This window comes from Meleagris gallopavo, chromosome 2 (genome assembly GCF_905368555.1).
Source record: "Meleagris gallopavo chromosome 2, MGAL_WU_HG_1.1, whole genome shotgun sequence".
Lineage (NCBI taxonomy): Eukaryota > Metazoa > Chordata > Aves > Galliformes > Phasianidae > Meleagris > Meleagris gallopavo.
The window spans coordinates 95,334,323-95,360,242 of record NC_139405.1 but is presented as its reverse complement, the minus strand read 5'-3'; the positions used below and the strand labels follow the sequence as shown (position 1 = coordinate 95,360,242).

Here is a 25,920-nt window from a genome sequence, read left to right as displayed (position 1 = left end):
GAGCAGCGGGCGGGATCGGGCCGATACACGGAGTTCTACAGGGACCCAATCCACCGGCACCGTCATAAGTTAATAATACCATATTTAGCTTTTTCAAAGAGAGTTCTTTTGTGATACGATGAAATTACCACCTTGCAAAGGCTTCACGCTCGTGTTTAGCGAGGAAGGGATATGCGAGCAGGGAGAATGGACGCACAGACCTTCACTAAGAGTGCCGGCAGGTGCCGGCTGTCAGGGCCTGCGGGTAACGACAGGACGAGGGGCAGCAGCTTCAAACTGGAAGAGAGTAGATTTTGACTAGGAATCGCTTTAGGGAGAAATTCATTACTGTGAGACACTGGAACAGGTTGTCAGTGAAGTTGTGGATGTCCCCATCTTGGATGCATTCAAGCCAGGCTGGATGGGGCTGTGAGCAACCTGGTCTGGTGGGAGGTGTGCCTGGAACTGGATGATCTTAAAGTCCCTTCCAACCCAAACCATTCTGTAACAAGCTGGGAAAGGAAAAAAACAGAGGATGCATACCAGAGAAATCATATTCTGTCAGCACAATTTGCTGCCGGACATCCACCTCCACTAACTCAAGAGGACCACACTTTATTATGATCTACATGCACAAATGCAGATGACATAAGTAAGGTTGCTCACCCATTATTCAAACTTTGTTTCCCACTCATATAATACATTTGACTTGCTGATGAAAAAAGTTTATTTACTTTAAAAAAACAGTCCAAATAAATTTGAACGTTTAAAGCTTTCTGTATGTGTCCCAGGTATCTACAGAGGTCAGCAGTACACTGGGCTGAGCGCATCGTAGAGCCTCTGCGCAGCCAGTTCCACCATTTCACGCAGGGATTCGTCATCTTCACTTCCTGGCTCACAGTCAGCTGTCTGAGAACAAAAAAAAGAAGTGTATGAGAACAACTAGCACTTCAGATTGTTTTTCAGAATGCCAGGAATGTTCGTACATAAGGGGAAAAGAAAGAGCAGTCATGCAAATTACAACTATGGTTATCAAGAGCTTTCAGCTGCAATTTCTATTCTTAAATGGTCCACCACCGTGTGGAATTGTACAGTGAAGATTTGCATACACCTTGCTAAAGATGATGAAAAAGAATGTCATGTTTGATCAGATCTTTGCTTCATGCTATGTGAAATGTCTTAAGTTCCATACATTGCAATTGATTCAAAATAAAAACACACAATGTCAGTCCTCAGAGATATAATTTCATGAGTGAATTAACCTGCACTGCATTAGGTTAACATTGTAAGTGGATTCACATTGAGATACCAATCACCAGTACTCAGCAAGTCTCCACACTGATGTTCCTGCACCCTACTGGACACAGTACAGACAGACAAATAACTACAAGTGCTTTGCTGCACATACCCGAGTTTCCAGTGAAAGGTTTGCAGTCTTGCCATCTACTGTGACACACAGAATAGAGCCTTCTTTTGAACTTACACAGTCTTCTCCAAACATATCCCTGAAACAAAGGTTGACTCACATAAGGCAACTGCCAAACAACAAACTTACATTTCCTTCCCATTAATCTTAGGCTTCCAAAGGCATTTTGTGTCAGTAGAGTATCTCCTTTCAGAAACCATTATTTATCCCATTCAGATGTAACTAACAGGTCACAATCTAAATTAAGGAAAGCAGTGTCACATAAGAGTAAGAATTTTACCACAACAAGTCTCATAAATAAAGCAATGGATTCCTCTAATTTCCAAGAGGTAAGAGGTCTGCTTGAGTAACAGAGCAAACACCAGAGTAAGTTTAAGAGAGACAATCCAAAATGTTTTCCTGTAAGAATTCACAGGATAGTTTTGGGAGAGAAGGTACAACTCCATTGATGGATGAAGTAACTGGGCCCCAGATTTGAAGTCTCAATGATACTGAGAGCTTTTTCAGGGTACTTCCATCTTTACTTAACTCCAGGCCTACACAGAAATATTAATTTGTACTGGTTATTTTAAATTAACTCTACTTTTAAATGGTATTGTAATAAAATTGCTCTATTTACATGATTAACGGTGATGGTTTTCATTTAGAAAAATATAAGCTGACTTACTGAAGCATCATTTCCATTCTCTTGCGATACTCCTCCATGTCGACTTTCGTGGAAACTTTTTGCACTGCAGCTGAAAAGAAAAAGTCATTTTACTTTCATATACTTAAAAGTGGAAGAAATCCTCATGACTTGTTTATAATCCTTCTATTTTCTTTAGTTGTAGTAAAGTACTGCGTCACAGAGTGTAGGAGCATACAGAGAACGCAAAGTAAAACTGAACATGTGAGCAATAATAATAACAGTGGCATTCCTGGAATGTGCTCCAACAAATGGAGGTTGGAAATGCTGATACTGTTTTTAGACTTTGTGTTCAAAATCATTAGGTAGCTTAAAATGAACACTTTCCTTTTGGAAATGAAGGAAGAATACAAGATATTTAAGTTGTATCACCTGTATTTTTGGTTAGTTTTCACAAATCAGAGCATAAGCACATAGCTAGAAGAGCTGATAAGATACATGCTGAAAATATCACAACCAAGAGAACTGTGTGACCTTTATCCAAATATAACGACAGAACCTCTGTGTGAATTTACAAGCTTGGGAGAAAGAATTTCTAACAAAATTGTTGAGTCAGGTGTGAGACAAAACAGCTAAGGAACAGTGACTGCTATTTTATACGTAATTATTGGGGGAATGGTTTTAAACTAAGATGGGGGAGACTTATGTTAGATATTAGGAGGAAGCTTTTCACACAGAGGGTGGTGATGCACTGGACCAGGTTGCCCAAGGAGGCTGTGGATGCCCCATCCCTGGAGGCATTCAAGGCCAGGCTGGATGTGGCTCTGGGCAGCCTGGGCTGCTGGCTGGTGACCCTGCACACAGCAGGGGGGCTGAAATTAGATGATCATTGTGGTCCTTTTCAACCCAGGCCATTCTATGATGATTCTATGATAAAAATATATAGTAAGAAGACATGAGGAGTAACCCAGAGAAAATAGACAGCTATTTGTTCATATAGCTCTAGTGCCCTCCTCACTGGTTTGGAAAGAAAAATCTACCAGCAGTGTTGTAAATAAAATGTTTTGTGAGTTGACAACAGACATCAAATCAGATCCCTCATTATCCATTGCTAGTAATTTAAAATTATGGGCTAATTTAAGGATACACTGCAGACCTAGATCATTAGTCTTCAGGAAAGGACCTGATATAGAATGATAAATGGATTATCATTGAATTATCTGCCTTACAGTGCTACCACACTGCCAACATTTATCCTCAGTGCCACAGAAGAGATGCCAACATAATATTCAATGTCCACTCCAGATTTTTAGCGTAGTGACATATGTGTTTGAAACCAAAACAGCAGAACAAAGAACTATCAGCACTGGCAACCTCAACAAAATGGTTCTGATTCTTGAGAAGCAATGCCAACCCTGTTATCTGACGCCACTTTCACTACCCACTAATATCACTTGGTGCTTTATGCAGTTGTGAAATTAGTCAGACCTCTTTTCAGCATCCCCTACCTAACATTTTCTGCTGTGCAGTCACAGGAATACTGCTCGTGAATGGTAACCATGACTTTCTCATGAGAAGCTGAAACATTTCAGTGGGTACCATCTATTACATGAAAAAACTAAAAGGGACTGATATTTAACTTCATTTAAATAGGGCTGCATTTTCCACAGACAACTAGATACCGATGTGTAAGAGAAAGTTTCAACGTGTGGATGTGCTACAAATAATGAAAACAAAGCTGTAAATGTAATTCTGCATTTGAGGAACATGAAACACTTAAGAAGTTTCATGATGTGAAGCACAATAGTAGGAAATCTATTTTAAGGTGTTATAAAGCTCTTGAAGCCTGATATCGAAAATTCAGAAGAAAACCTCAGTTGAAGAAGCATACACTGGGACTGACTACCTTTCTGTATTTTAGGATTTGACTGAACTTCCAATATCACTGTGGTCACGGTGTCTGCATACATATCATTAGCAGGATTTGCCACCCACTGGAAGATCAAAAAAACAGAAATCAAATCACCATTTCAGCCTGTTGTTTGGGCTCAATAAATAACACAACATAAAAACAACATTCATGGCTTTCTTCTAGTTGTTTTTCCCCTCCAAATTCTAGCTTCAAATGACTGCCACACTTTCAGTAGTTTTAACTATTTGTAACTTTAAGTATTCTAATAACTTTCCATGAAAAATTAAAGCTGCTGAATATTTCTGGACACATATACAAAATGGTTATTAATTAACATACCAATTTATGGGCTGGGAGAACAGGAGGAAACACTATTTAATCTTATTTCCAATTACCAATTCCCCAATTAAAAAGGGCACTGAATCTACCATTAAACCACTGAGTCACAGCAAGAGAAGAAACTAGCTAAGTGAAATAACATGCATGAACACAGGAGTATAACCAAAGGCAACTTCTCCTTTTCATTCCTCTCATAATCCAACAGAAAGCTACTTAAAACATTTAATTGTGCACAGCACCTACATGATACTATTCTACAGGATCTGGAGAATGAAAAATAGTTGTTTCTCCCCACCCCTTGCCTACCTCAAGGACTACCATGCCTGGTTCCTGGATTACAGTAATACTTTTGAAGACCTTCAGGGCTGGTTTTTGTTGGATTTCTATTTCCTCTACATCACCTAAGAAGCAGCAACAAATGGTTAGCAAGAATAAAATGACACTGAGAACAGGACTAACTGTATCTGCATGGTTTTTGGAGTGTGTAGTACTGGCCATTTTACTTGCTTTGGATTCTCACAGTTGACTGGCTGGTGTTGACCTGACCAATGGAAAAGAAAAAAAAAGTAAAACAAAAGCATTTTTTGTGTGAGGCAGCACTCAGGCTGTGAGACCTGAACACCAACTGAATGCAGGTTTTCTCTTCACAGGTGATACACATTTGTCTCTGTCACTAGATGAGGGAAGAAAAAAGTCCTGAGCTTTAATCTGGGAAGGGATCCTGGTACCTGTGTATGTCTTTCAGGAACCAGGATAGGAGCTGCCTCTATCCTTAAGAAAACCAGACAGAGGCACTGGAAATCACTCTGGCAGCAGGTTTAAATGGCTTCCGGCACAGAAAAGGCCAAGAAGGATGGATCAGTCCCTCATGGGGAGGAACAGGATATGTCATCTGACACAAAGAAAGACATTTTTTTGCGTCTTTGTTTTATTAAATAGATGTCATTAACCATTCTACTTTGGGGCTGGAAATAAAAGACTATAATTTGCTAAATTTTTCATCAGGGTGGCTAAGCTGCTCACTTTGGGGGCTGACAGGAGACAAAAATCAGCTGAGGTTCTATCCTGCTGCTTGCTCATGGATTTGTATTACAGTTACATTAGGAGGGTTGGTCACATTCATGAGCTGGACCTGGCAGAAGCTGCATTACCTAATGAAAGCCATAAAATACAAAACAAATTGTGGCACTTCAGAGCAAAGAAGTTTCCACTCAGAAGTCCCCCGAAGACTGTACATTGTTTTAAAAACAAATCACAAACATTTCTTTCTGAATACCCACCAGTAAGCTTTTGCAGCTGATAGAAGAGCAGATTGAAAGGGCCGGTGTAGGGAATAGCCAGTGTCTGTGTTACAGTGCTCATAGCCAAGTCTGTATAATCTGAAAGTTTTTAAAAGAACATATTAAAAACGGTTTACTTTAAAAAACTTTAAGTTTACTTTCTAAAAATTAAGGTGTCAATATAGAGAAACAACGGCACCAAAACATTTAAGGCAGAGGGTTGCAAAGGTCCGTTTGTAAAGAGAAGTGTCTGCTGTAAGATAAATGATACGTTTGTGGTCAAGGAACCAGCAAAAGTTTGTTATTTTGTCACAAGCAAACAGTGGGACAGCTGAACTGCTTTCCTCAACTCTTCTGACGTTACTATTCCATTTAATTAGTCTTCTGTTTGAGAATAAATCAATTCTTATAGCAACAGACAGCATAGGTGCGGTACACAACACATTCACTGCACTCCATTTTTCCACTAAAAATTAATGGCATTCAGAAGGTAGCAGGACAATTGATCAAGGCAACCTTCTGCTCTCACTGGTGCCTTTTATATGTACTTAAACGTAGGCAAAGTTCTAAATAACTAGAAGGAGAAAGGAATTCTGCTTCTTTTCTGCAGTAAAGGCAGAAAAAATCTTGAACTTCAGAGGACACTGACTTGAATGTCTTGCTTCTCACACCAACAGTTCAGAAATGTAGGCAAAACTAAGCCAAACTAACACCAACATGTGTCCAATGATTACCTCCAACACAAAGTAACAAACAAGCAAACAAAAGCCAGCACTGTATGTGTTTTAATGACAGAAGAAGGACACAGAGAGCTTCAATTATCCACCAGGTACCAAACTGCCTTTACTTACTGGAGAGGTCACATGGAGAAAGGATGTGATAGTTAAAATTTCTTTTGACCAGGATTCCAGAAATTCTCTGTCCTTGCTCTGGCTTCTTATCTGCCAAAGATCCCATCACCTGAAAAGAAAAAAACACACCTAGTGCAACATAGCAAGTTTGAAGCCAACTACAGAGATGAAATATAGGTTACTCAGAAAAAAAAAACAATCAAGCATAGTGTAGAGTTGTTCTGAAAATAAAGGAAAGTTAGGGTTAGGGTTAGACAACCTTAGAAAACCACAAGAAAAGGTTTAAAGAGTAAAAATATAAAAACTAAATAAATTCTTCCTCTGGTGGCTGCCACAAAACACACATGCAAACTGTATAGATTAGCTTCTAGATACTGGTCGTGCAATTGAGTCCCAGAAGGAGTCAGGTTTATCCGCTTTCTAGTTTTCAGCAGCATTTGCTACTTTTCACAAACTGAGAGATGAGCACTGCAAACCAGTGGGATTCTACTTCCTCCCCTTTACTTTCATACCTCTGGGAAAGATCTGGAATCCTTCCACCATCAAATATCTGAACATCAGAGCAGTTGTCCAGAGAGGTTATGAAGACAGCGGAGGAATCCAACTGCAGACCATACAAGGCTGTAAGCCAACTGCTGGAGCTGGTCCTGCTTTGAGTGGAAAGTTGGCCTACTTCAGGAGGAGCCTTTGACTGAAATTATCCCATGTTGCAATTATATTGCTCTGGGAATCAAACAGATAAACTGAAGTTTTCTCAGTGGATTTTATTTTAAAGGAAGAGTGAACATACAATTAGAACAAGCACATTACATTGTCAGTCACTCTTCCTTTAAACTGACGTATCATGAGAAAACCAATGCTAAATACAGTGCAGTGTAAGGTAAGCTGGGGACAAGGTGACCAGGGACTAGTCATCAAAAAAGGCTATTCTTCAAAGGACCCAAACTAGAATCTCATTAGAAGCAAACTGTTGTCCAGTCAACATACATTCCTCTACAGTTTCCACATACATATTGGTTTCTACTTATTTCAGTAAGTAGGTTTTATTGTAACACTGAAAGACTGTATTACAAAATATTATGGTATCTTAAATACATTATAGATGCATGTGTTCTGAGTAAGAAGAAATAAACTTGCAAAACATTATTTTTAAGCTGTTTTTTTTATTTATTTATTTTAAATCATTTTACTGGATGCACCACATTCATGGCTACAGACTGCCTTCTGCCAGAGCATCCTGTTTACAAGCTGTCTCATTGATTGAAGTATCTAGAAACAGCATCTCTAAATGCCTGATTATAGCCAGGCATGTAATTATTTAATTCAGCCAAAGTAATTATTCTCTTCTAGTATATATGGATGGAACGGGTGTTTGACAGCATCTTCCTGAAATGTAAATGAAGTCTATCACATCATTTATGCACAGAATGCAATGCTCTAACATGACTGGAATTGATATTCTTTGTTAGGAGAAAATTGACGAGTGCTGTTCAGATCACACAGCAAACAGACTGGGATGACAGGACCGAAAGCACCAGCAGGTTATTGATAGCAGAATAGATCTAGGTTAGCCAAAAAAACCATTCATACACTTTGAGACCTTGTAAAACACATGCAATCCAAAACCAATTTACCTCAGAGGCTTGGAAGAGAACATACACCTTAATTTCAGAGGATGAAAAACAAATACTGTTGTATGGAGACGAAAATACTGATTTCATACCTTTGCAAGTTTTTCTCCTCTGAAGTTTAATGTCACAGCTTCAGTATTCCTAGGATTATGAACTTCTATGTGAACTTCATCGTTATCTTCATATTCCCTTATCAGTGCTGCCTTCAATCTGGCCATTTCATTCTGCTCACCATGAACTAAAATCTATAGGAAAGACAGTTTTCCTTTTAACGTAAGGTATTTGTCCGACCAGGCCTGTTTAGAAAACAAATTATCCAAGAAAACTGCCTCTTGTGTATTTCATGAACACAACACAAGAAACATTAGCTCAATTATCCTACACACAGTCCTGTGTTTGTCCTCTGAATTCAAAGGCACAACGCCACACCGTATGTAGAAAAAATACATGCAAATAAGCACAATGCATCACATATGTTCCATTTCACTTTTTGTACATGAATCCACCCTGGAGAAGCAAGTAGCATGAATACTCACCACGTGAGGAGGTTTCAGGGCCCGGATAAACTCACTGGTTTGTTGATAATCTGTGTGAGCAGAGAAAGAAATGTAATCCACAGACATCTTCAGAGGAAGTTTTTGCCCTGACATAGTTGTGATCTCTTCAGGTTCAGACATGATATGCTAGGGAAAAAAAAAAAAAAGAGTTTCTTTAACCAAAAAAACTGGAAGTCTTCTATAGACATTGTAAATCCAAGGCTTTACATTTCAAATACAATGAAATCTTACTAACAGCCAGATTCAATGCAAAGAACGAAAAAAACTCCTCCAATTTCACAAAATGCTGCACCCAAATAGAAAAACAGCATGCACAACACGCACATGGCCAACAGATACAGGAGTCTGTCCTTCTTCCAGACACATCCCAATATAGCTTGCACTGAAATTATAACGTGTGTGTGACTTCTAGCCCTAAAAGCCAAACTAGACACTTTAGTTGCCCACTGCTGCTAGAATTAGAAAAGAATTTCATTCTCTACAATGAGACAGTGGCATAGCATGCAAAGTGCAGTCTGATCTCTGACATTTATGTAGTGTTGGATTAACACCAACTTCTCTAAAATTAGGGTTAGGACCTCTTTTAGACCCAGGGGTCTAAAGAGGAAGAAAAGCACTTAAACTTTAAAGTGCTTTTGACTTTAACTACATAATTATGCAGAGTTGACAACAGTCTTCTCGGTGAATACAAATAAAGTCACTTCCTACTGGAGAATTCTTTTTAAACATAACACAAACACTACTCTGCGTTAAGAATTTGTGGCATGTTAACAACTCACCTTAGCCAGCGTTCCTTCAACACAGTACCCAGCTATAATTACTCCATTTCTCTTATCTGTGCACCAGCTCTCAAACAGCTCTCTGGATAAACCACTCTGCATCATACCTGGGGAAGCCATCACAACGCTTGGGCCAATATCATCAAAATGATCCATACTCTGAGAGGAAAACAGCAAGAATCTCAGTTACCACAATCCTTTAACAACATGTAAATTGAGTCCTACATCCATCCGTGCACCATCCTCTTAAAAAGAACTTCTGCAGGAAAGTTCCTCTTACTGACCCTCATAAGGGGCAAAATATATGCATACACATCTACACAGGAAGGCAGGTGCACAAGCTCCTCTCAGCAGCCCTCTGGGAGGGCAGATAATTCAGATATAAGCCTATAACCAACCAGTCTCTTCAGGTAGTACACACAATCACAGAATGATATGACTCAGTGCGTACACGCAAACTATGCAGCAGATACAAACTCCTGTATCACTGTTCCTCTATTGAAAGCCAACCTTACCTTCAGATTGCTAATATGCTTGAAAACAAATGGATTGTTGATGTTGATTTGCTTGCGGATTTTGTCATTCATGGCATTGACATATGTCTGATAAACGGCCATGCACTTCTTTGCCAAAGAGGAGGCGTAGTAAATGGGGATGTCGTGGAGCTCAGGATGATTTTGCCAGTATTCATCTAACACAAACAAACAAACCTACACATCAGATAACTCACAAAAGCAATATGAGACAATCCCAATGAAGTAGCAAAGGGATAAACCTGTTATTACTAAGCCTGGCTTCCTGCAGCGTCACCAACACTTATATTTTACAAGCTTAACTGAAACAAAAACAGCAAAAAGAAATCCTCCACTAACCACAACGTACTTTATTGCTGATGGCAGAAGTCATGGCCCTTACTAAAAACAAAGAAGAGATGTGAATGCAGATACACAAGTGGAACTCACTCAATTTCCCACTTGGATACAGCTCTGCTTGTATAAAATATATTTATATTACAACTGGGTAACAATCATCCAAAAAAAGAGTGCTATGCTCTTTTGGCCATATTTGTAAATTTAAAACAACACAGCTTTAAGCTGGCAGCTTTGATCTGCAAACTTCTGAATCAGACTGAATCAGAAGACCTTACTGCCACCAATATCTTACTAAGCCCAAATGTAAGGCAGAAACAGCCACTAAGAGGTAACCAATGGCAGCACTTACTGTAATATCAAAAGACTGCACCCAGCATCAGAATTTCCTGTATCATAATGCAGTATTTTATTTTTTGACAGACACGAATGGAAGAACAACAAACCCAGCAGCCTGCAGGTTAGCTGTGTAGGCATGTGAGATGCAATTACATTTTCTACCTAATTAAGCATCCAATTGCATGTTGAGCTTGAGTAGATATATTTCCATGTTTATCTTTGTAATGTCACTTAACATCTGCACACAGCAAGGAAAGATGAACAAATTACAAATCAGTGGCTACAGGAGATCTCAAGTGTTCATGTTTCGATTATTCACTTTGCAATCTATAGTAATGCTTCCTATCTGCTGAAATCCCAGTTCAGCAAGAGTTAAAAGTCAAGGACATATTACCATGGCTGCCCAGGGAGGTGGTGGAGTCACCAAGCCTGGAGGTGCTCAAGGAATGTGGAGATGTGGCACTGAGGGACACGGTCAGTAGGCATGGTGGGGATGGGCTGCTGGTTGTACTTGATGATCTTAGTGCTCTTTTTCAACCTTAGTGATTTTGTGATTGTAAGGAATTACCCTTTCCTGTCTATGCTTTTGTTCTAGCTCACAAAGCCAAACTGCCTGCCCTATATATGCATTTTGAAAATAATTTTTTGGCTGTTTGATTTTATTTTATTTTTTTTTAGTTTAACATTTGAACAATATTACATATTCTCAGGTAATGAACACAATGAAGCGATGGCTGAAAAGCTGTTAAAAAAATCATTGCACCTGAAAGTCCGCGCATGAAAACATTCCCATTTAACTTCATGTGTCTTTTGTTAAGAGGAACTGGGGAGGTACATACCCAAAATTAAAAGTAGTTCTTGTGCCCGACCCAGGGCAAACACAGGAATAAGGCCTCTCCCTCCTCTATTTACAATGTCGTGAACGGTGTTACAGAACCGTGCCTCTCGCTCTTCCCTTTTCTCATGAATATGAGTCCCGTAGGTGGATTCCTATGGACAGAGAAAGCTGCTGTTATAAGTGCTGGCACACAGATTGATTCCCACCTCCTCCTCTGCATCCTCTACGTCAGGAAATAATACTTCTCTGAAGAGTGGTCAGGCACTGGAATGGGCTGCCCAGGGAGGTGGTGGAGTCACCGACCCTGGAGGTGTTCAAGGAACGTTTGGATTTTGTGTTGAGGGACATGGTTTAGTGAGAGCTATTGGTGACGTGTGGATGGTTGGACTGGATGAACTTGAAGGTCTTTTCCAACCTTGGTGATTCTGTGATCCAACAAGAAAACACAGAAAAACACACTGGTGTTACAGTGCAGAACCAGAACTTTCATTTCACAATTAAGGACTTCCATTTATGTGCCATGACATGGCATGCATTAAGCTTTCATTGTTACAGGATGTTGGGGCTGAGAAAGAGGAGGCAGAGCAGAAAGAATGAAAAAATCAACCCTGGAGTCAACGCCTTGCTCCAAATTCCCAATGCCACCTCCTCCACCATGGTAAATAACAACAACTTCCCCTCCCCCAAACACTTCCTTGTCATTTGTAGAGAGATCCCACCAGGAAGAAAAAAAAAAGAGAAATAAAGCTATAAATGACGATGCTTCTTCTAAGTGATTTGTGATTTACATTCTTTTCCTAACTGAAAATGCTCCACTTCTTTGAAGAACAGGTTATTTAAAATGCAGTAACTATCAATGAGAGAAGCCAGTTGGAAGGGACACAATAAATGCAACACATTCTGTATTACTCTAAAAGATGCCAGTTTTCATTTTGAAAAGACAATTGTTTCTCTCGGAGCTTCCCCACAAACTTCTGATTTTCTGAACAGACTCAGAATAAAACCATTTTGCTCAGAAAACAAAACATAACAAATCTGAATAGCACCCAGGACACTTCCACTCAGGACGAATACCCAACAAATACAGCTGGAAGTACATTAAGGTCTATTAAAAAAACATCCAGTGAGCACAAACTGAAACCTGATAAATCTCCAGGCTTGAAAAGGCATCTGGAGGCCTAAGGAACTACATCAGCAGTATTACAAAAGGACAATTAGATTTTAAGACTTTTTAATACAATGAAAAGAACTGTATGAACACCCAAGTGTTTCTATCCCCACCACAAATCACACACTGCCACTGACCCCCACTGTCCTTCTCATTCCACTGCAGCCCTAAGGAAGTATTATCTCCGTACATACTTAACAACTATTTTAAAGAAATACTTTTGTAAAACTTACAATTATAAGAATATCGGGTTTAATATTGGGAATCTCAGCTGCCATCAGATGTCTGTCTTCCTGTCTTGAGAAATCACCTGTATACAAAAGCTGTGAGAGACAAAGAGAAGAACTTACCCTGGTTACGGGTTCTACCAGTGCAGCAGTTTTAAAAGCCTTCGTACAGGAAAATTGGTTGGTTTGTCAGTTTTAGCAAATTGAATTGTGAGGAGTTTATGATAAAAAGCTCTCCTACACTTCAGCTAAAGACTCTTCTGAGGTGGACGGTGCTCACAGTGGTAGCACACCAGTATGGCAGTACATACACTTTAACCACAGCAAGGTAATTCAAGCAGTGCCTCAGAACAAGGTAACAAATGCATTGTTGTTGCTCTTCATTTGGTACATAGAGGCGCCGCTGTCAGCATTTTGCACTGGCCATGAGAAGTGCAAACTGACCTAACAGCATACGGCAGGTGCCAGATGGAAATACAAAGGAGATGAATCAGCATTTTATACAGCAGAATGCAAATACAGTGAAGAATAAACTGCTGTTAGAATTCCTTCTAAGAACTCCTGATGCTAAAAACAAAGCCTGCAAGCCAGCAGAGCTCCCAAACGGAATGACCGAGTTCCCCATTACAGCAAGAAGTGATTGGCAGCCATTAGTAATTTTTAATGCATTACTGCAGGGTGAATGCAGTTCACTGTTCCCTAAAGGACTCTTTCAGAACTGAATATTTTTACTTCATTTTTCCATTGATGAAAATGTGAATAGTAACAGAAAATACAGCCAGCAGTAGCAAGTAACTAGCCTACAGGTCACCTACTGTCACATTCCTCATCTGCTTCACAGGGAAGCAAATAAAATAAAGTGTGTTAAAAAAACCCCAAACCACTGGAGCAATGAATACGTGGGGGGAAATCTCTGTCACACCCTAATCAAGAAAAAAAAAAAGCAGCAAGATGTCTAAATTTTATTGCAATCACTGTAAGTACAACTATTTCTATGCTTTCTAAATCTTATTAAGTCTGGAATTCTCTATCATTACAAACCACAGACAAAGTCCTGCTAGACAGCAAGCCTCAGGGCCTCTCTTCCTTTTTCAAGGCTTTTTTGGGTGGAGATCATCCTACCAAACTCCAGTTTATGAGATTAGTTCCATGTCTGCCTTTGACACAGTGCTGTCTGCGATTATATGATAATTTATTTAATCTCTGTGCCTAAAATTAACAATAATTCTATTTCTTTAGGTTCTTCAGCATGAGAATTTTAGGAAAAAAATGTAACTCCCATGCTTTGACAAAAGCCCTGTAAATCCCTGACAGGCAGATGTGGAAATAGAAAAACAAGCATTTTACTAAAATGCAGCATCAGTGAGACTGCCTCAGCTATCAGCTACCTCCGAGCAGACCAGCCAGGACCACCACCTATTTACTAATTCCAAGCCTGAGTCCTAACTCAGTCCCATAAAGCTCACCTGGTTCAGTAACATATCACCTGGTTCAGTAACAAATGTTTGTTACTGCTCGTTTTAATCCATGAGAAAATACATGCTCCATGTCAAGGCCTCCTACCTATGTGCCCAAGCCTGCCTGACAGCTCCAACCACAGCAATAGGGCTTAATAATAAATATTAATTAATGACTACTTTAGAATTCAGGCCCAATTTCAACTCTGTAACAAAAAGGAAATACCTTCACACCAGCTATTTCAATCATGAACATGGCTGCTCCCAGAACGTGGCCCGCATGGTAGCACCAGAACTTGATGCCTGCCACCTCCTTCACTTCATGAAAATTGATGGTTTCAATCTTATCCATGCTTTCTTCAAGGTCTGTTTCTGTATACAGCATGTCATCTGCTGATATATTACTGCAGATAATGAAAGTGGTAAGAGTTAATCCCACCAGCTCAGATAATACAGCAGTTGAAACAAAAAGTTCCTGGGTTCTTCCCAGAATAAGACTCTCATTCAGAAACACGTCTCCCCACTGGAAATCAAGCTCGGGGAGTTCACCCAAGCAGAGCTAAGGTGCTTTTTCAACAGAAGACATGTTAACTCTCCGTGCATGTTAGAATAATTGTTGCAGTTCAGGATCTGCTCTGGATCCAACAGTACTTACAGGCTCCCAGCCTTTGGCAGAGGTTCCACACTGAGCTACTGACAGTCATCAAACACCAAACCAAACAACTTTTCCCCCTGGCCCAGAACAAACAAGTTAAAAGAAGACTGCCTGTCAGGTTTCTGATCCAATCTCCAATCTGCTGAGTTGACATGTACTCAGGACCTCTGCATTCACACAGAAAAAATGTGCTGAAGGCACGTTAACGGAGAAAAAAAAGAAAAAACAGAGAAGAATCAACACACAAATAACAGCACTATCAATAGCCTTGCCTAGATGTATTATTTAACTTATTTATCTTGTCCTGAAGAGCAGGCTGTATCTTTAGGGCCTTAAGATTCACTACTTCTGTAAAGCTTAAGAAGAAACATTGACATAAAAACACATAAGAGCAAAAGAGTGAGTTAAGAGAGCGAGCCTGGGGGCAGAGGAGATGAGATGCTAATAGATTAAAGGTCCAAATATGGCAAATGAAAAGAATAAGAGGAAACAAGGTAAGACTTCATGTTGATTGACAGGAAATGATCTTAGAGACTCAGTATCCATGAGGCAGTAGGATAGTGCACTGCTTCTAATTTTGTTCCAGTCTTGCTACCTGTGGTGATGCCCAGGTTTGCCATCTGTAGCAGCTTCATCTTACGACTTCCCATCGGGTGCACAGGGAAAATAAGTAAGTAGTTAAAGAGAACCCCAACAGGGCAGCTTACCTGACTTTGACATAGTCTGAAAGAAGCCATCTGTAGATAGCTTTTGTGGCATGAGTCATAAACGTCCTTCCTTTAAAACTTGTTTTCTGCAAAAACCATGGCAAAGCTCCACAGTGATCTAAATGGAAACTTAAAACAGACACACAGATCTCACTCATATGCTAACATGACACAACACCATCATACAGGTCTTTACTGGTCTGACATAACATCCTGAAAATGCAGAAGCAGAACTTTTCTCCTCACTGTTAACTATGCTGGTCTATATCCTGTCCATTAGTGACTGCTAATCAACTGGGAAAGGTAAGAGCAGTATAGGAAATTCTCCACTAACTGTAAAGACTTTACCCACACAATCTCAGAACTAACTTCTGAGAAGGAGAAAAACAACAGGAATCAGGAACATTAGGAATGTCTGAGATAGATAAAGCTGACAGAAGTGTTCCTAAGTTTGCACATAGGAAACTAGGAATAACAACATGAACTACTGAAATAAAACTATTTGGCTGCATTTCTAAGTTGACCTATTCCAAAGAATTACTTTTGAAATACAGGTAGAACAAACACCTACCACCAAACCCCAGGATTTTATAAACAGTTAGCTATGACAGGTTATGTACAAATGGATCTTTTTCATCTCTCTGTCACTAAGCAATATTTAAAGCAGATTCAAAGCTGGTGTAAATCTCTGAGAATCTTTTTCATTCCAAGCCAGTAGAGAAGTCTTCTTGTAGGAAACAATTCTAGAAGCTGTCACAGTGGTCAAAAGTGACTGAGCAGCCTTCATTTTGAAACAGTTTGAAACAAAAGTTTTGTCAGCTCTGTAACACCTATTTTCAGCCTCTCACAACCTACGTATGTGTTCACACCATGACCTTGGTGTGTTTTGTATTTGTAGGTGTAACTTACTGGCTAATCAGCAGGAGGTCAATCTCAGCAGGGTCTATCAAGTCAATGTAAGGAAGAGCATCCATTCCTTCCAGTCCAGGATGGATGCCACAATCAAGCTGAAAAAACAAAGAAAAGTTAGAGCATCACAGAATCAAGGAATGGTTGAGGTTGGGAGGAGCCTCTGAAGGTCACCAGGCCCACCCCATTGCTCTAAAAGAATGTATAAGGACTCTTTCATTCTAAAATTTAATTATGAGCAACTAGTAGCCTTTAGGATCACACAAAAAAAGTATTTTTTCCTCAACCACTGCTTTTAGCATTGGATTTCATAGCTGTGTGTCTGCCCAGATGGTTTATCTCCACTGGGAGAGTGAATACCTTTCAGAAGACGCCATTTCCTGTATATAATGCTGTGTCTATGCAAGCTTTCATTTACATTTCAACACTACCTGAATACACAGAATGCTATATAGAAGATATTTCTGCTACCCTCTGTAAAGACAACTGAAAAAGGGGAAAAGAACATGTGTGTGCTTACACATGACTGTTTATGCACAATAGGATATACAAGCAAACCTTAGGTGTCACTGAAGTCTGATACACAGATTTCACAGTCTGCACACAGACACACGCGTTCTGTTTGGGAATGCAGATTTATTTTACAGATTTATTTTACAGCATACACCTTGTAAAAGCCTACTCTGTATTGTTTTAAAAAGCCAGAAAATGTGCCTGTGCTAGCAAGAGCTGACTTCAGGGAGGAACTGGATTTAACCTATAACATCTTCTTGTGTTCTACAGTACTGCAACGGATCACAGAATGGCTTAGGTTGGAAGGGATGTCACAGGTCATTCAGTTCCAACCTCCTGTCGCGGGCAGGGGTTGCCAACCAAGGTAGGCAGTAGATCAGGCTGACGGGAGGGCAAACAAATACACTTGTGGAGTAATTACCATTATTTTCCTTCCTTTAAACTCCAGAATAATGCATGATCTTCCTACTTCTTGGCCAGCTCCTCTGCAAAAAGATACCAAAGTCACAAAAAGAACACACGCCCCATAGATGTACGTTAGATGCTTCTCAAGAAATTAGTTTTCTGTGCAGAAACAGTGACTGCAGAGTACAGAATCACAGAAGGGACCTCGAGGATCACGCAGTTCCAACCCCATGCTGTAAGCAGGTTGCCAACTGCCAGATCAGGCAGCAGCTCAGGCTGCCAGGACACAGGCAGCCAGCCTTGAATCCCCCACAGGGACGGGGCACCCACAGCTCTCTGGGCAGCTGTGCCAGGGCCTCACCGCTCTCTCTGTGAAAAGCTTCCCCTGATACCTAACCTACATCACTCCTCCTTTAGTTTAAAATCATTTCCCCTTGTCCTGTCACAATCTACCCATGTAAAAGGGTAGACTTCCCTCCCGTTTACTGTTTAGTCTCCCTTTAAGCACTTGAAGGCCGCAGTGAGGTTTCCCCTTCCCACCAGCCTTCTTCTGCAGGCTGAACGAGCCCAGCCCCGTTTAAGCCCAGATACTTAAAGTAACCGAACGACTACGTCTATCACAACGGAAACGGGATGCAACGAATGCCGCAAGAATAAGAAGAACCCGGATTTTGGAAGACGGCCGCGGTGTCGCTGGTTGCGATGCGTGCCCGCATCCCTGACTCCCGAAGCACCAGACGGGCAGGGGGCGGGAGGTTCCTTCCGAGCCGCTCCTGCGGGCTGCCCGAGCCGGAGCGGCGCTCCCCCACGCAACGGAGCGCTCCGAACGGACGGACGGCCCTCCGCCTCCCGGCCCCATCCCCCCGGCGGCATAAAGCGGAGCCGAGCCCGGCCCCGCCGCTCTCACAGGGGCCGGATGAGCAGCTGGTCGCTCTCCTCCGCCGGGATCGAGGCCTCGGCTTTCCGTTTCGCCATGGCTGCCGTCCCTCCTCCCCGTCGCGCTTCCGCTGGGCGGGGAGCGCCGCAGCGCGCAGGCACCGCTGGGGCGGGGCGGGACGCGACGCGGCGGCGGAGGTGAGCGAGCGGGCGGCGGGAGCGGCGCCGGGGCGGCTTCGGAGCCGCGGTGCGGCCTGGAGGCGGCGGACGGGGAGCGGAGGCCGGCGCGGAGCGGGGGCCGCTGGGGAGCGCGGTACCGCACGTAGCGCTGCCGCCCGTCGCTCGGCTGGCTGCGGCCTGCAGGGCCCTTCCTGCGGCCTCTTCCTGTCGCCCGCGGGGCTTCCCCGGTGCAGGAGGTTTGAGCAGCGCTCCGAGGAGCTGCTCCCGCTGCTGCCGGCTCGATCCCCGCGCTGCCGCTTCCTGCCGTTTGTGCGCAGTCCGGTCTTTGCACGGAGCTCCTGTCCTTGGGGTGAGAGCTTCATGCCTGTCTTTCCTGCCTAGAGTGCCTTCCTTCAGCCGACGATGAAAACATGTTTAGAAAAGGAAAGAAACGGCACAGCAGCAGCAGCTCACAAAGCAGCGAGATCAGTACGAAAAGCAAGGTGAGCCCGCTTTGGGACGCGCTCCTGTGGAGCAACATTCCTCTGTTTGGAGCAGGCAGCTCAGTGGTTCACTTGCACTGACCTTAGGCTGTGATCTCTATATAATGCCATGCTGGGTAAGGAGAGCTTCCTGCTTCAACTGCTCCTCAGACCGTGCTGGGAGATGTAGGAAAATGAGCACGCGGTAAGGTCGTCGTATTCTGAGAAGGCTGCTTGATTGCTCCTACAGACACAGACAGCTCCTGGCAGCAGGTTCTGGGACTGGGAAAAGCAGCGGCACGTTTGTTCCATGGTGATAAACATCGCCCTTCAAGGTGCCTGGTGATGGGTGCTGAGAATGAGTTTGTTCTTCAGCATCAGTTGGTTTCTCAGTGTTTCAATGTCTCCATGTTTCTGATAGGTTCAGAATGATCAGTTGCATATTCTGGATTTTCCAAGGTGTGGTTTCACTTCCCTTGCACTGCTACGTTACTGCAAGCACTGGTGACAAGGATGTAGTTATCAGTTGCTTCAAGTTAAGATGCAGTACCAGAAAAGTCTGGACAAAACCTTAAAGTTCATTTTCTCTTTTTTATTTCCACCTTCTTTTGGAGTATTTGTGGACTGCTGAGTTATACCAGTCTAGCTTATAGTGAGGCACAAAGTTAGCGTCAGGAAAAGCACAGGGTTTTTGGTTTGTGTTTTGTTGGTGGGTTTTTTTTTCTTCCCCATTTTTGCAGTGCAGCTTAAATAACTGAATTGAACATTAGTTTATTTTAAGAAGTTGAGGCAGGGCAGCTAAAAGTGAACTGCTAATATATTCTTGGTAACTCTCTGATGATGTTAATTTTCTTCTTAGTCTGTAGATTCCAGTCTTGGGGGACTTTCCAGGTCCAGTACTGTGGCAAGTCTCGATACAGACTCCACAAAAAGCTCAGGTATGTAATTGGAGTTTGAGTGGGTAAGTATGGATTAGAATTAATACTATATGTGCTTATGGAAAAATAGAAAATGAAATATTAAAATACCTATTTTCCATAATTGAGTGAATCTGTTAGACTGCTGACCAATGGCTCCTGGCTTCTGTGGTAGTTGGTGCAAAACCATTGCTTTTAAAGCAAGGTATCTGAGTAAGGAAAGTTCAGTTAGCTTGTTATCAGTCTGTTACACAGCACAAATCTGATGTAATGTTCTGGATACTGTGTTTCATACTTCCTAACTTGACATGTGCACTGAGATTAGTGTAATGAGGTTAGCATTTACTCCCTGCTCCCCAGATCACATTGCGTTGCTATTAAGACAAATGGTTTTTTAAAAAATGTTTGTAGAACAGTAGAATCAGCTTTCTTGTGCTTCCTGTGTTTCTTGATTATGCCAGTGGAGCAACTTATTAATTAGAATGAATGCTCTTGAGCTCTTCAGGGTTGCTTTGTTTTATTTTGTTGCAGGACAGAGCAATAGTAATTCTGATACATGTGCAGAATTCAGAGTTAAGTATGTTGGTGCCATTGAAAAACTGAAACATAATGAGAGCAAAAATCTAGAAGGGCCATTGGACTTGATAAATTACATAGATGTTGCCCAGGTAAGTGTGTTACAAAAGAATACCAACAATGTTAGAACATCGTAAGCTTGGTGTATTTCTTTCATGTTCTTATACGATCTGACACCTTTTGTTAAACATTTTAGTCTTACTAAAATAAAGTAGCTTAATTAAAAATAAAATAAAATACACCAGTCATACTTGGTTCCTTCCTGTTGAGTAACTGGAGAAGATGCTCCTGAAAAGCAGTCCTGAAGAAGCAGGCTCAGAGCAAAGGCCCTTCTTGTGAGTCATTATGCAATGAATGTCTCACCTGGCAGCTGTTACCTCATCTGCAGCACTGCTAGGATTAGTACCTGTCAAAGAATATCTCCTCTGGATTTACTTAGTACTGTAGAAGTTTTTCTGTGGAGGAAAATGTCATTTTCTTCTTACATTCACTTATGAACCTGTGACCAAAGAAACAGTAATATTTGGTCATCCTTGCCGAAGTGTTTTCTTATATTTATTTCTGTTCTAAGAGCTCTGACTGGTTGCACTGGGTAGGTAGGTAAACTGTACCTTTAAAGCACAGAATCTGGTTATCTTACAGCATCTTGATGCTTCAAGTATTTGAACATATGCTAAAATTATTTTTACAGCCAAATACAAAGTGCTGCTGGTGTGGAACGTAAGTCAGCCAAAGTCAGAGCAGTGTGATAGCCCCAACTTCCCTCACCTACCTGAGATTATAAATGCCTTTCTGGATTCATGTTGTGTTTCATAGAACAAAGAGATGGGACAAATGCAAGAATATCAGGCTTCTCACAGTAAGATACGAGCAGGAATAGTGATGTTGTTAAGCCAGAAATACTTTCTACTTTGTATCTTCATTGTTAATATTATTCTGTCTGCACTAAAAGCTTTTGTTTGTTTCCCTCCAAAGCAAGATGGAAAGTTACCTTTTGTTCCAGGTGAAGAGGAGTTTATAATGGGCGTTTCCAAATATGGCATCAAAGTTTCAACATCTGACCAGTATGTAAGTGACTTACAGCAAACCTTTTGATGAGAGTTAAAAAGCCTTTTCCTGTGTTTCTATGACAGATGACCTGTGTGACCAAGGTGTCACTTCTGACCTTAAGCAAAAGAAAAGGAGAAAAAAAAAAAAAAAAAAGCTCCCACAGTAGCACCACTTTGTAGAATAGTTTGGGTAGGAAGGACCTTCAAAATCACGTAGTTCCAACCCCCTGCTGTAGGCAGGGACACCTCCCACCAGACCAGGTTGCTCACAGCCCCATTCAGCCTGGCCCTGAATGCCTCCAGGAGGGGAGCATCCATAACCTCACCAGGCAATCTGTTCCAGTGTCTCACCAGCCTCACAGTAAAGAATTTCTTCCTGATATCTAGTCTAAATCTACTCTCTTCCAGTTTAAAGCCACTTCCCCTTGTCCTGTCACTACCTGCCTTATAAAAAGTTCCTCCCCAGCTTTCCTGTAGCACCCCTTCAGGTACTGGAAGGCTGCTTCATTTCATATCTCTTCTGGGCTCTCTGACACAAGTCCATTCCTTTTAAGAAAGCATCAGAGAAAAAGAAAGGAAATCTTTATGCTCCTTGGGCACACACAACCTTCTTTGTGGCTGAATTGCCATCCTCTCATGTGGGAAAAGGATTATGACTGGTGACCAAGGTGATAGGTTCTTTGGCCTGAGTTAGTAATTCAATTCCTGTTGATGTAATTGTGGAGGGAGAAAAAATACATACTTTTTTCAAGGATACCTAAGTTGTTTTCTTCGAAGTTCCAGCTTTGCACTACTAACCTGAGAGTGGGAGTTCACGCCAGCATTAAAACCTTATAATTCCACTTTACTGATTGAACATTTATTTGTTTGCATTATTTCCTATATGTGCTGTATGTTCCTTTAGTGCACTTGAAATAGTTGTTTCACTAAAAATAAAAAGCTGGTCTCTCCCCCAGGGCCCTCCACTTGCCTTTGTATAGCTTTGTATTGCAGTCATGTGGTTTCCTTCTGGTTGCCTTCAGAGCCCCACATACTGTAAATACTCAGCCTTACAAAGTCATGACCCATCAACAACCCAGCGTTGCTGATTCGTAAAAGCCTCAAGTGTGAGAGTGGTGATAAGTATTGCTCAACAGCTGAATACTCTGAAGAGAGCCAGAAAGTTTCCTTTGGGTCCCTTCAGAAAATAAAACACTTGTTTCCAATGCGTGGGAAGAAGTATAGTTCCTCAGATTGAGTTCCTTCGGGTTCTCTTTTTGCTATCTTCCTAAACTCAGAAAGAACGTAGGTTACTGTAGGACATCATACTTTGATAAAGGCCAAATAAGTATTTTTAAGATTTTTATCTGTTGTTCTTCTGGCTTCAAGCTGAGAGCATGCACAAGCTGATACAGCCTTTTGTGATGAAGCTAGCTTGCAATGGGGACTGCATTTTGTTTTCCAAATTGTGGCTTTTTGCATGTGTCACTGTTGACATTTAGTTTGCTCTTTAGCATGTTAGTACACCTACACTCGTAGAGCTGCAGGATGGAAAGGTTATTTTCTCTGCATTCCTACAAATAATTCAATCTTGTAAAGCTTTGGGAGAAAGGTGAGAGTTCTATGATTTGTAGATAACTTTGAAGGTGAACAGGCAGCTACTTCAGATGGTAACAAGAGAACTGACTGTAGGATACAGAAGTCTTTCCTCATGGATTTCAGCCAGCATTAAAGAAACGGTGACTGAAATACATGGACGTAATTCACTGATCACATTTGCACTGTTTGTAGATGCAACCACTAGAAACCAAAGACAGGAGGACTTATAGAAGGCACACTTAGGCTTTGGACTTTTGGTGTGTGTTTGTGCATTGCATGTATGCACATACACTTATGGCACAGCTTGTCCGTTGCAATCTGTGATGATGTAGAAATAAGCAGTTCAGAGCAGAGGTAGCAGTGATGTGTGGAGAGAAAAAAGAGGTGGCTCCTGCCACAGGCTTTTCTATGGATTTTTTTGTTAATTAGAGAGTGAACAAAGGATCTTGTTTAGGAGACTTGTAGGTTTTGTTTTCTTAAAATGGACACAACAAAACAAAAAAACCCACAAAATGGATAACTGGAGAAGTTGAACTAGAAGGGTGCTGAGTAGTACATCCATAGCTGTCTAGATAGTCCTTATTTCTGTTTCTGCATTGTAGCTGTTAGATTTCTCTGAGTGCACCATGACAGCAGGGAGGTCTTACATTGCTGGGAGTCGTTCCCAATACAAGGGGGTGGTGCCAGTGGGGTTCTGGCTGGCACTGAGCATAAAGTGATTTGGAAGCAGGCTTTGGCAACCCTGGGAGCTGAAGCCTAAGGGGAGGGGTGTGGTGAAGTGCTTTGGGCTCCTCCTCCTGTCAGCTTTCAAGGCACCAGTTGTCAGCTCTTGGCCATCACTGTATCACTCAGCTGTTTGTGTGCTACGCATCATATGTGTATGTGATGTAGGGCCACCAAAGTGCTTTCCAAATGTGGACCTGATGGAAGGAAGTAACACGGCATTAGGTGGGTTAAGTGGTGAGGGAGGATAGCTGGGAAACAAACACGTGCTTTGGTAACGTGGCCAGGACCCCATACAAATGCAGCTCAAGCAAAAATTGAAGCTAAAATTCTGTTAAACTACTGCTTCTTCTACAACCCTGAAGAAATTCTTAATTAAAAAAAAAAAAAAAAAAAGCATTGTTTTACCAAGGAGTAATTTTTTCCTGTAAATAAATTTGTCAGAGGGAGAATCAAAATATGCAGAAAACTTAAAAACTGTTGCACTGCTCCAGAGTAACTTTTATTTGCCGAATGGTTTCAGGATGTCTTACACAGGCATGCTCTCTATTTAATTGTACGGATGGTCTGCTATGATGATGGTCTGGGAGCAGGAAAAAGTTTACTGGCTTTGAAGACAACAGATGCAGCCTCTGAAGAATGCAGCCTCTGGGTATATCAGTGCAGTAGTTTGGTAAGAGTTGATCTTTACAGTCTTTAATTTAGTTATCGGTGTTTTGATTGTAAAGGAAGATTCTGAAATCCAAGGGCCTCATGAGCCTTTTTGGCAGAAGATGCATTGTTCAATTAATTGTAAAGAGTAAAAATCTGCCCTGACTGAAGAGAGGGGAAAAACCGTTCAGCTTGAGTAAAATCTCTGCATTCCAACATTGCCAGTAAATGTGTGTGCCTGAAAGATATGCAAAGTGCTTTAACTATGCTATCATAGCTGCTAAGGAGAATCCTCCATCTGTATTTTCAAAGACAAAACCTCTTAAGATCCAACAGAGCAGGGAGGAATTGAGTAACAACTCTGGCAATAAAGCATGCATTCATATTTATAGGCAATGGGAGTGATGTCCTCTTAAGAGCAGGAGAATTCTTTGTCAGATATACTACGATATGACACGCTTACAGGCACTGGGGGATCACATGTACTGACTTTCTGAATGCTGCTATCGTGCTACGATGAAAGCTAACAACTCTCTGACTTGTTTCAAAAGAGCTCATTTAAAACAGCTTCCCGCATGTCATTGCAGGCCACAGAAATCCAATTAAATCTCACTTGTGCTACTCCATTTTGCATGTCTGCCGAATGAACGATTCAGACCACGCTCTGCTTTAACCGAGTTTTGATTATTTCAGAAGTTGTTCAGAAAGTAATAATGCGTGTGTTTTATGCAATACAGGAACAAGCACAAGCTATTTGCAAAGTGTTATCCACAGCCTTTGATTCAGTTTTGATGTCGGAGAAGTCCTGATTTTCTCCAGCAGCACGTGACTGTGCAGTACAAGAGGCCTTTGTGGGAGGACATGGGGCTCTGTGGTACCGCAGGCTGGCTGCAGCCACACACACAGACTCAGAAAAGAGCTGCTGTGCAGAGGAGAGCCGTGCAACATTGTTTGTGGTACTTCATCATTCCCCAGACGTGACTTAAAGAAATTATTCCACCAGAATTGTTTCCAGAACAATAGAGAATTTTATATTTAACGTGGAGTTTTTTTCCTAAATCATGTTTTGTATATTGATGTATAAATGTAAAATAAAACTGACACTTGCTTCTATTTTTTTTAAACGACTTTGTTAATATAAACTTCAGTTCTGCTTAACAGAGATCTCATAACAAAATGGCAAGAGCAGTGAAGTGGTTATAAGTAGTTGGTTCTTCACACCTCTGATTTAATAGAAGATCTGCTGTCTGCACAGTTCTCACAGTTCTCTCACAGCTCTACCAAGGAGATTTAGATTAGACAGAAGGAAGAACTTCTTCTCTCAGGCACTGGAATGGCTGCCCAGGGAGGTGGTGGAGTCGCCATCCCTGGCAGCTTCAAGAGGCATCTGGATGAGGAGCTGTGAGATATGGTTCAGTGTTTATGGTAGCAATGGGAGTGGGA

General features: G+C 41.4%; 2 protein-coding genes across 7 annotated transcripts; one reads left to right on the top strand and one right to left on the bottom strand.

The window, feature by feature from the left end:
• Nucleotides 1-688: 688 nt before the first annotated feature.
• CPSF3 (cleavage and polyadenylation specific factor 3) lies at nt 689-18,508 on the bottom strand. 2 transcript variants are annotated; one of them, XM_010707924.4, is made up of 18 exons: nt 18,374-18,508; nt 17,483-17,546; nt 16,549-16,646; nt 15,640-15,768; nt 14,504-14,681; nt 12,827-12,916; nt 11,427-11,577; nt 9,895-10,070; nt 9,380-9,538; nt 8,580-8,726; nt 8,136-8,288; nt 6,413-6,521; nt 5,562-5,660; nt 4,588-4,682; nt 3,937-4,024; nt 2,073-2,142; nt 1,388-1,484; nt 689-888 (listed from the first exon to the last, which is right to left on the bottom strand). In XM_010707924.4, exons 1-18 carry the CDS (start codon nt 18,439-18,441, stop codon nt 784-786), a joined length of 2,076 nt encoding a protein of 691 aa, XP_010706226.1. In that variant the 5' UTR covers nt 18,442-18,508; the 3' UTR covers nt 689-783. The 2 variants fall into 2 exon arrangements, with proteins under 2 accessions (XP_010706226.1, XP_010706225.2); XM_010707923.4 differs by having other exon boundaries at nt 18,131-18,428.
• ITGB1BP1 (integrin subunit beta 1 binding protein 1) lies at nt 18,415-25,590 on the top strand. 5 transcript variants are annotated; one of them, XM_085217995.1, is made up of 7 exons: nt 18,415-18,540; nt 18,904-19,004; nt 19,843-19,921; nt 20,432-20,568; nt 21,452-21,544; nt 24,350-24,499; nt 25,215-25,590. In XM_085217995.1, the coding sequence occupies exons 2-7, from the start codon at nt 18,933-18,935 to the stop codon at nt 25,284-25,286; spliced, it is 603 nt and encodes a 200-aa protein (XP_085074121.1). In that variant the 5' UTR covers nt 18,415-18,540; nt 18,904-18,932; the 3' UTR covers nt 25,287-25,590. The 5 variants fall into 5 exon arrangements, with proteins under 5 accessions (XP_085074121.1, XP_085074122.1, XP_019468822.1 ...); XM_085217996.1 differs by lacking the exon at nt 20,432-20,568 and having other exon boundaries at nt 21,480-21,544; XM_019613277.3 differs by lacking the exons at nt 18,415-18,540; nt 18,904-19,004; nt 20,432-20,568.
• Nucleotides 25,591-25,920: the final 330 nt, after the last annotated feature.